The following is an 11203-nucleotide window of genomic DNA, read 5'->3' as shown; positions in this document are numbered from 1 at the left end:
AATTGAGTTATGACCCAATGCTTCCTTGAAAGGAAGAGGGCGGGGCAAAATGTATACCTACATGTATATATGTGTAGGAACGTTAAATATGTGGATAATTTTTTGCACACAATTCAAATTATTTTAATGAGCAAGATTAAGCTACTTAGGTAAATATCTTGTTTTTTTTTTGTTTTTTTATTTTGATATGTATTGTTCTTGGCATTTAGCATTCATACATTTCAATATAACATTGTTGTGTAAAACGAAATAATCACGGTATGGAAGGTTCCCGGAATGTATAATTATATTTGAATTAGTACATTTACATGTACTACACGATAGCTTTTTAAACACAATTTTGGTACCCATGGAAAGGTCTTGTCACAAGGAATATTCATGTGAAATATCAAAGCTCTAACACTTGATGTTCAAAAGTTATTAGCAAGGTTAAAGTTTTTAAAAAGTAGGTCAAACTCCAAGGTCACAGAGTAAAAATGTTGGTACCCACGGAAAGGTCTTGTCACAAGGAATACACGGGTGAAATATCAAAGCTCTAACACTTACTGTTCAAAAGTTTTTTTTTCATATTGTAACAGGTTTCTCGATCCCTTAAGTAATAACAGGAACACCTGTTTGGGTTCTCGACAAGCCGTTTATTCAGGCGTTACCAATGCACGAATTGTCCAATGATGAAACCCTATAACAACAATGTTTAACAATTTTAAGTAATATGCTATATAAAACATGAATACTATAATTTCACATAATTACTGATGTACAACCAATATACGATTATAGCATTACATGGGTGATCTATATCAAGGGAGATAACTCTATACCTGTATACATCACATATTAAATCTCCCAAGTCCTATAGACTTTAACTTCATCATAAAACTTTACAATAATTATCATTATAATATGTATTAACATTATTAATTATTGAATTAAATAAAAACCATATGGTGAGCATACCATTCTATGGGAATAGGCTCGAGTGAACAATATTTACAGATGACACCAAACTGGTCTGATCTATAAATTAATTATGATATCTACAATATCTTGTAATTCATAAAACATACTTTTACTTTAAAATAATATCACAGTGAGACGAATCATATACATTACTATCACAGATATTTACATTATATAAGTCTCACTCTCACTGATCATTTATTCCAGGAATGTGGCAACAAAAGGAATTTTATGCAAAATTACAAATTTAACATTTAGTAAAGGAATTATAGAATAGATTAACATTAGTAATAAATTATTAACTTACCATTCAAGAGGAAAAATGTCGGTCTTGTCTAATTGTCAAAATATGTCAGATCTTCTGAAATCAACTCTCTTCTTCAAAAACTGAATAAAGACTGACCACAAAGAGCAGAACTCTTGGAGGGAAAATCTCCAAGACCAATCCAATGACATGTAGCGGTCAGCCGGGTTCGATCACAGGTGGCTAGATAGCTCAGTTGGTAGAGCACCTGACTAGAAATTCAGGGGGCCTGGGTTCGAATCCCGGTCTGGTCCGTTGCATTTTCTCCCTTCCTGTTACATTTGGTGCCGTAGACCAGCCCCTGGAACTGAGAGGTGAAAATGCCTGCCAGGGGATAAAGATCCTGGGTTGATATCTTCAGGGTGTGAAGATATTTAAGGAGGGAGGAATGTAGCGGTCAGCCGGGTTCGATCGCCGGTGGCCAGATAGCTCAGTTGGTAGAGCACCTGACTAGAGATTCAGGGGGCCCGGGTTCGAATCCCGGTCTGGTCCGTTGCATTTTCTCCCTTCCTGTTACAGACATAAGACAAACTAAAACACCAATGAAATTAAAAGACACAAGGACATTTACAAGGACATTTGGCCAAAATATAATTATATACCCCCAGGCCATTACACTGGGAAAGTGACCAAATTTATATGCTTGACTGCATGTTTAAATTACATTACCTTGCCTAAGCATTTTATTCAATGAACTGATTCTTTATACATATACCCATCATATCATACAATATACATGTATAATATGAGTCTGTCACATTATCAGTCTTTAATTCCAAAATACATTACTATTTCGGGGTAAAGTCTCCGCAGAGACCCCCTTATAATCTTTACCTAGGGTGCCAGGGGCCCCCTGGATTAGATGTATATAGGCATAGGCATACACACACACATATATATATATATATATATATATATATATATATATATATATATATATATAAATTTATACATATAAATATCTACATGTAGAAAACACAAACATATATGCATACATACAAACATACACACATATAGTATACTGTTATAAAACAAAATTTATTAACATGTTATGGCAAAAAAGGTTGTCATTTTTACGGAAAAACAACACAACAATATAATAATGTACATAAAGAACCTGAAACTGCCATATGCGGGGTTAACAATTCAAAAGTTCATATCACAACCCCCATGGCAGCACTATAGGAGGACAGGACCCCTCCTCATAGTGGGAACTTCTTGCAAAAATACCAGTATATAAAAGGTTCCTTACAAAATTTTATTTGATATAGGAATATAGTTGTTTGTAATCAATTCAAATTGTTCAAAATAAACTCACATTGAAGCATAGTTAAAAATGTGCATATACAGATATTTGTCGGAGGTTTCATATTAGAAAAAGTCATACCTGCAAAGGTGTATAAATTACAATTTGTCTTTAATTGCTTTCATAACTTTAGCATATTTTTTGTCCTGAATTTTTGTGTACACTTCTGTATAAAACTTCAATTTACTTTTTATGTGATTACATATTTCTTGAGGTTTTTCGTCTTTGTTATCTAATCTACAGTACATTTTAAACTTGTATATTTTACAGACAATAAGAGATATTATGCTATTCAAAAAGAGTGTCTTTTCATTGTTTTCATAGTAAAATCCTATCACAATTGTTTTCCACAATATATCAAATTTTAAAATTTGTTTAACAATGTCCCATATATGAGAAACATTTTTACATTTCAAGATAAGATGTTCATTGTTTTCTTTAACATTTAACATCTCTGCAAAAGACACAAAAATCATTTTCTACTATTTTCCATTTCTTCAGCAATTCTCTGTTACACAATAGGTTATTTAACAATTTATAATTAAATTCTGATATACTTCTGTCTCTTATGGATAATATTTTTTGTTCATAAATAGATTTCCAAGCCGTTTTTGGCATTTCAAAAACCTTTCCGTAATATGCTTGGTGTAATGGAGGTATAATTTTTCATGGCAAAGAATTTCGTAGATCAACTTTGAATTGATATCACACACTTTAACATGTCCTTTACATAATAAATCGTATGATGTATTCCCATGAAAAATGTTTTCGTATCGTATATTTGAAAATTCATAACTTTTTTTTTTGTTATGACTGTTTTTATAATCATATATTCACACATCCAGTTTTTTTTTTACATATAAGTTTGTCATCAAACCATTCCAAAGGTTTTATGCCATTTTCATTTACAATATCATTCAAATATTTATTATTAGCAAGGTTAAAGTTTCAGACATAATGACAGAGGAGACAAAAACAATATGCCGCCAGATCTTCGATCTCGGGGGCATAAAAAAAATTGATAAAAAGAAGTGAATCATTAATGGATTCACGATGTATGGACCTACTGACACACCATAATCAGTCTTACTCGCTTTGACCTTGACTACAGTATTTGCTGTGAATTTTTACAAGGTCAAACGTGTACTCCCCAATCGAAAAGCAGTACCGCCTTTGTAAATGCACCAATAAATTTATATCTTTGTTCTTTTGTTAGGTTTGAACGTGTTCATTCTTGACCACATATCTGTGAGAGATTGTCCTATGGTTTAAAAAAATTTAATAGGGCTTTTTCTAATTACCTGCGTCAAAGACGTGATGTATCATATTATGGCGTTCATGCCTGTTAGTTTCTTCATGTCCGGATCATAACTTCTTCACTATGATACCTAGAATCATCAAGTTTTCTTAACGGATGCATCTTGGGTAGAAAGTGTTTTGCACTTTACAGTTATATCACTGTGACCTTTAAGGTGATATGGACAAATGTGACAAAAACCCTGTCCGGTTTATAACGACGATTATTTAACCTAGAATCATCAAACTTGGCATTTTGGGTAGAAGATGTGTCGCACCGACCTTAAGGTCACTGTGACCTTTGATTAAGATAATGTAGCCATACATGTCGTAACTCTTTGGGCTCATGAAGATTTCAATCCTAGAATAAAAAAAACTTAGTCAATTGGTGCACCTGTAGAGAATTGTGAAACTGCAGTTTAAAATCCCTGCAAATGTAAGAGTATTGGAGTAACTTACTCAAAAATGATTATATCATTGTTAAGAAATACAACTATATAAGTTGTATAGATGGTAAATTTTTCTAACAATGATGACATAAATATGCAATACATATATTGTGCTGCAAAAATGCAAAGACTTAATTAACATGCGCGTGCATCATACAACAGAGTGATTCCACCTGCCCCATGGGAGTAATGACCTAAGCCATAGTATTTCAGTTGGACATGCAAAGATCACATTGATAAGACACAAATTGTATCTGTCAAGTTAAAGATTAATTAATGAGTATAATGTAAGAAGACTGAAGATATGGTTTTTGTCACTCCTTTAGTTAAGGGGCATTTCTTTTCACAATCTTAAATTCTTAAGTAATCCATAGCATGTGAAAGAAATGATCTAAATAAATGTAGTATCATTTCTTAAGACATTTGAACACTTCAATAGATATATTGATAGGTCAATTGCAAAGAACAAAGAAATCAAACTGTCACGGCATGTCGTACTTTTTTCTTTCAAAGGAAAATGTGTGCTTAAACTTATAAGGATTATCTCAAAGTATATCCGAAGGGCGCAAACGTAGAATTAGCCACTAGACGTTTTTTTATCAACATTTCGATAATCCTCGCTTTGAGTTTCAGAAAACAAATGAACAGAGTGGCCAGATGGTTGTGGATGCTTAAACCTCGGGATGATCCAGCCTAATGTTTGACTTAATTTGATTTTATTTCACACAAGTTTGGTTGTAATTTTCCTTGTGCCTTCTAAACTGGTTCAATACAGGATTTGAATTCACTTATATCTGTGAACAAATTTTCTGGCACGTGTCGGCGTACACTTGGCTGACATGTGCTGGTGTACTCTTACCTACTTCACTCAATCGTTATACTGCAGATTTCTGCATTAGGTAACAATCAAAGATGAATTCATAAATCTTAAATGCTGACGAAAACTTTGATTCTGTTTGATGATAAAGTACTGCTTTGATTGTGTTTGATGATAAAGTACTGCTTTGATTGTGTTTGATGATAAAGTACTGCTTTGATTGTGTTTGATGATAAAGTACTGCTTTGATTGTGTTTGATGATAAAGTACTGCTTTGATTGTGTTTGATGATAAAGTACTGATTTAATTCTGTTTGATGATAAAGTACTGCTTTGACTCGAAGATTGTTTAGTTTCCTTGTTTTGCGTCTCTTCAAGATTTTTTCATTCATATCGAGACGTCACCAGTTGTAGGTAAAGTACCACAAAGTTAGACCTATATGCTTTAGCGCTCAGGGCCGTAGCAGTGAGAGGTCTTTATCGTGACACGTGATCTCCGTTTTTAAGGTCATATCCGAAAGACCCGTGATTTTCCCTTTCAAATGCCAAGCACTTGGTGAAGAAACAACCAATACCCATTTTTACGTCTTTTAAAAGTTTGCCGCGATCATGGATTGAGCGAGGTTCGAACTCACGACCTCCAGGTCACGAAACGGACGCTGTCATCTCTGACTCGACCGGTTGACTTTAGTGTGGGCAAAGACTGAAGAAATGATATACAACGAATCGAAAGGCGGGACAATTAAAGAGAATAATTGTATGTGATTCTACAGTGCTGATAGACTGAGACTTAGTTGTATTGTTCATCAGTGAAAAATAGAATAGAATTCAGCTTTTTATGTTTCGTTTTTTGTTTTGAATTCAATAGTAAATGTCAACGTAGACTAAATGTGCATACTCTTTATTTGTGTAAAGCCTTCATGTGCACGTGTTTCGAATAGTAAACACATTGTGTTGTATAAGACCAGAGCTAACGCGCATTATTCTGTTTGTTTGCACACACCATTGCAGTTATGAGACAACATCTTTCATAAAATAATACGAGAATTCATTTTTTATGTATGTATACATATTTACAACAATATTGTTTTATGGAAATATCTGAATACCAACGATAATATTACTATATTAAAATGTATGAATATTAATAATGTTGCTATATTGAAATATATGAATATTAATAATGTTGCTATAATGAAATGTATGAATATTGATAATGTTGCTATATTGAAATGTATGAATATAAAGAAGAATGTTGCTATATTGAAATGTTTAATATAAACAATAATATTAATATATTGAAATGTATGAATATCAACAATTATGTTGCTACATGTATATTGAAATGTATGAATAATTATCAATAACAATGTTGCTATATTGAATGTATGAATGAAAGGTGAAGATAACGAACAGTGATAAATCTTACTCCTATAAGCAATACAAAAGAGAGAGTTGGGAAAACACGGACCTCTGGACATACCAGAAGTGGGATTAGGTGCCTAGGAGGAGTAAGCATTCCCTGTCGAGCAGCCACATCTGCCATCAGCCTATATCTTGATCAGGTAAACGGAATTATCCGTAGTCAAAATCAGTGTGTCAAAATCGGCCTAACAATCGGTATGAAACAAGTCATATAGCATTTGAACTAACGATAGGTTGTATTGGCAAACTAGATTGTTATATCGACCATAGAATTTGCGAAATGCTGACTTTAAAGGATTCTGTTGAAACCCTTGTACCATCAAATTGTTTGTCAGTAGGCTGCCTCGATTTAAAAACTGACCATACACAGAACAAGCTCTAATGAATCACACTAGTTGAGAGATATACATGTAAACACCATATGTGTTTTGTTTAAATGTGAAAAGTTTGTTGATGAAAGAAAATCTTTTTTGTGATGCTATAGAAAAAACTGTTAAGAATTTTACTAAACGTAACGATGAACAAACATTCATTTACATATTATGCTCTGAAGAGCCATCTGTTCTGAATATAACTTGAAGATTTATTTTAAACAATATATGACACTATATTTGCATGTAACTATGTCTTATGTAATCATTTCTTTACTTATATATGTATATATACAGTGTTTGTATATATTTTCATGCAGTCCCTTGAGGGCCCTTGATTCAAAAAATAAATATGTTCTATTTAGGTGATACATATAATGGAATATTGCTACATAAATATGAACAATGGAATTGCTATAGATGTGTAAATATTACATATAACAATAATGTTGCTATATTGAAATGTCTGAATGTTAAGAACAAATCATTGCAAACAATATATATTGATAAAATAAGTGAAATACTATTGCTGTATTAAAATGTATAATGTGATAACAATTATAACGTAATATTGAAATGTATAAATATCAAAAAATGATGATAGTGTTACATGTATAATTTTGAACTACAAAATACCTACAATTATATTGTTCTTTTGAAATGTATTTTAACAATTACAATTTACATGTGTAATTTGTTGTATTGAATTATATTTTGGCACGCTGTTTTTGGCTACATTTAGCTCTAAAACTTCATAGTTATTTCGGATTTCAAACATTTCGGTTGAGCATCACTGAAGAGACATTATTTGTCGAAATGCGCATCTGGTGCATCAAAATTGGTACCGTATAAGTTTTACATGTATGGTATGAAAGGTGAAGATAATGAACAGTGATCAATCTCATAACTCTTATAAGCAACACAAAATAGAGAGTTGGGCAAACACGGACCCTTGGATATACCAGAGGTGGTTATGCCTTGGAGGAGTAAGCATCCTCTGTCGACCGGTCCCACCCGCCGTGGGCCCTATATCTTGATCAGGTAAACGGAGTTATCCGTAGTCAAAATCAGTATCTATCTTAAAATGTCACTGCAATATTGCATTTCTTAGAACTCTCACTCAATCAACAATTTAGAACAGCAATAGAATAGCAGTTCATATCCTCATATATTTTCAAAAATCAAATTTATTTCTTAATCAAAATTGCTTTATCAAACGTATTTTGATTATCAGAACTATTGAAAGTGATCTGACGCTTATAACATTTGATACAGTAAGTCAATGATTATTGTAATTGTTGTATTGCAATGTTGCCGTGGTAAGCGATATTGTTGTATAGAAATGTTGAAAGACAATTGATCTATGGAAATGCTAACATTTTTAGTAAATAATATACTAATCAAATGTCTGAGATTTTGACAATAAATTAAATTTACAAGTCCAACATGGTGACTGATGAATCCTTGGTACTAGAAATACTATACAATAATTTCATTTAACATTTAGACTAATTAAAGTAATTATCTGTAAAGAATTTAACATTTCTATTGTACGAAGTCAGAACGTTACTGATTCTGGAATTTATTGAGATAATTCAAGATGTACTACTTTGATTAAAGTCTCTGAAAGTAAATCATTGATATTGAGAATATTTTGGGTAGCATAGAAATGTAAGATATCTTAGAGAATTTCTGTAGTGTTTATACTGAGAATAAGTATACTGCTTCTAATATATCCACCAACTATTTCGAAAATCAAAACATTGATCTGAAAGACGCATTATTTTCTTATTCAGTTGGATAACATCAAATCAAACCTACTAGAAAGTGCATCTCGTGTATAACTCAGAAACCTATGGTGCGAGTATTTGATACTGCTTTGAATATAAAAATGTGCATTTCACATTATCTATATATTTTCCAATAATGTTTAATTTAGTTTTTGTTAAGTACGTTTTTAGAATATGAATCGATTTTTTTCTCTTAAGAGGATCTTGGAAAAAAGTATGTGTACATTAGTATTCGGTAAATGTATTGTTCAAATCAAGAACATATATAATTGAATCCTTTTCATATTCATGTCCAATTTCGTTTTTTTTATACTGTATGTAGGAGATAGAAAAGAAACAAGATATAGCACTTTATCTTTTGCATTAATCTTACACAAGAATTACAAAACAAAGTCTAACGACCATGTTGTGTTTTATATTCAAAGAAATATTGTGAGAGTTACCATAAAAAATATCCCCTTGTAAGTAGAAGAGATCACTGCCCATTGAAATGATGTCTGTTTTTATTCCTATAGACACGTGTAACTGACATGTCAACGCATCATTTTACCTGGCCTTTTTCAATAAATAGCGGGAATCCTTCATTTCTGTACAGATTATCTGTCCACGCCATTAACCCAGGGTAAGAAAATGTATCATGCTTTACTAATTTTATTTTAATTAAGAAAGAATATTTTAAAGCTATCAATTATTTTCTTCATTTAAAAATCTCTCTATTTCTTATAACGCCTTCTTCCTCTCTTCTTCTTGTGCATTAATAACTAGTTTACGTCTTCATAAAAGATATTTCTGTAAATGATTATATGTTCATTTTAAAAACAAACTAACGATTAGCATTTAGGTTTGGAAATAACAATGAATTACCAAAGTAATATGACCAAAAAATAGAAAACTAAAAACATGATATGCACAATTGATTACTTTGAAACTTTTATGTTCTTTGAAATCAGCACGATTAGAATATCTCTAAAAAAAAACTTACCTATCAATATATTGGATAGTGACATATGGTACAGTTAATTCTATTATCTCCCCAAATTTCTACACTTTCTAAGTTTCTTTTTTATCGTTCCTTTTGAGTATCTTTCACAGAAATGCACTTTGTTTCCTTTTCAGAACATGAAGACCATTGCCATTTTCTCTGCCATATTTGCAGCCGTGTCCGCCACCTACTACGGCAGTGGGGGAATTGGTGTACCATATGGCGGCGGATTTGGGAGCACAGGAGGATCATACGGATTGGGTAGTGGATTAGGAGGAGGGTACGGTGGATCAGGTGGATTAGGAGGAGGGTATGGTGGATTAGGAGGTGGATTAGGAGGAGGGTATGGTGGATTAGGAGGAGGGTACGGTGGATTAGGAAGTGGATTAGGAGGAGGATATGGTGGAATAGGGGGAGGGTATGGTGGATTAGGAGGAGGACTATCTGGGGGCAGATTTTCATATGGTGGATTCAACGAAGGTTTCGGAAACGACGACTTTTCTGGTGGCGGCGGATTTATTGCCGGTGGTAGGAGTGGATTCATTGGTGGTGGTAGGGGTGGATTCATTGGAGGAAGGAAAAGAGGTAATTCGAGATTAAAAATACTTTTAGATTAATGTAATTTTGAAGAACGTATTCTATGAAATACTCTGTATATATGATTTTTTCAACTATTAACTGTTTTGACTCCAAGAGTTCAATCTCTTTCTTAATTGTTTTTTCTCTCCATGAAATTCATTATCAATTTGAATGAAATGCATGAATCAAAGGTCAAGTACGGTGATTTTCCTAAATTCATGGTGAAGTGTAGTATGTTCAATGTGGACGTTCAGCAGCTGAGGAAATCCTCATGGAGATTAACGATCCTAATGCAATTAAAGTACAAAATTGATAATAACTACAATTCAAGATTTTTTGGTACAAGATGTATTTTAATGTAAATTCATAAATACCCAAAATCATTTTAAAATCTATTTTCACCACACTTGACCTTTAAATATACTCTGTTGAGGTCGGCTGTTCTTCCAAATTTTAGATAATCCACCATTATATTTGGAGTAAAAAAAAAGAAAAATACTTAATCTGTTTTAGGTGGCATCGGCGGCAGCTTCGGAAAACCACGTACGTAATTGATTGCTTTCTAATTTCAATTGGAATCATTAAATTTCATGGGTGTTCAATTTGTGTGGATTTCATTGGATCATTCCAAAACGAAATACACAATTCATAGAATTTTTCACTGTTCGGAAATCACGGAATTATATCACAACAAATGTGTAAAATCTGGACAATTCATGAAAATTGGCCCCCATGAATTTAATTGATTTCGCGCTACTTTCAGATCGTGTAAATTCCTGTAATATCAATCTAAACAATATTGCATCCCCCTGATCGGTTCTGTAGAGATGCTGAGCAATTGGATTGCACTGACACAGTTCCCCTGTTTCTATAGCATGTAGGAATACCATTTCAGTATAGCTTTGTTCCCGAGAAAACGTTTCAA

At 32.7% G+C, this 11203-nt stretch overlaps 1 protein-coding gene and 1 non-coding gene across 2 annotated transcripts; both read left to right on the top strand.

Annotated features, from left to right (window-relative positions):
- Positions 1-1683: 1683 nt before the first annotated feature.
- On the top strand, positions 1684-1756 carry Trnas-aga (transfer RNA serine (anticodon AGA)). The gene has a single exon. It is a non-coding gene; the product is annotated as a tRNA-Ser (tRNA).
- Positions 1757-9836: 8080 nt separating this feature from the next.
- LOC125656452 (uncharacterized) lies at positions 9837-10316 on the top strand. Its single transcript, XM_048887055.2, has one exon. The coding sequence runs from the start codon at positions 9837-9839 to the stop codon at positions 10314-10316; it is 480 nt and encodes a 159-aa protein (XP_048743012.2).
- Positions 10317-11203: the final 887 nt, after the last annotated feature.

Source organism: Ostrea edulis, chromosome 7, assembly GCF_947568905.1.
Source record: "Ostrea edulis chromosome 7, xbOstEdul1.1, whole genome shotgun sequence".
NCBI classification, from domain to species: domain Eukaryota; kingdom Metazoa; phylum Mollusca; class Bivalvia; order Ostreida; family Ostreidae; genus Ostrea; species Ostrea edulis.
The sequence above is the reverse complement of the archived record's forward strand: the minus strand, read 5'-3'. Positions and strand labels throughout refer to the sequence as shown.

Bases quoted from the DNA above. Each gene is read 5' to 3' on its own strand.
- LOC125656452 (XM_048887055.2), top strand. From the start codon at position 9,837: ATGAAGACCATTGCCATTTTCTCTGCCATATTTGCAGCCGTGTCCGCC.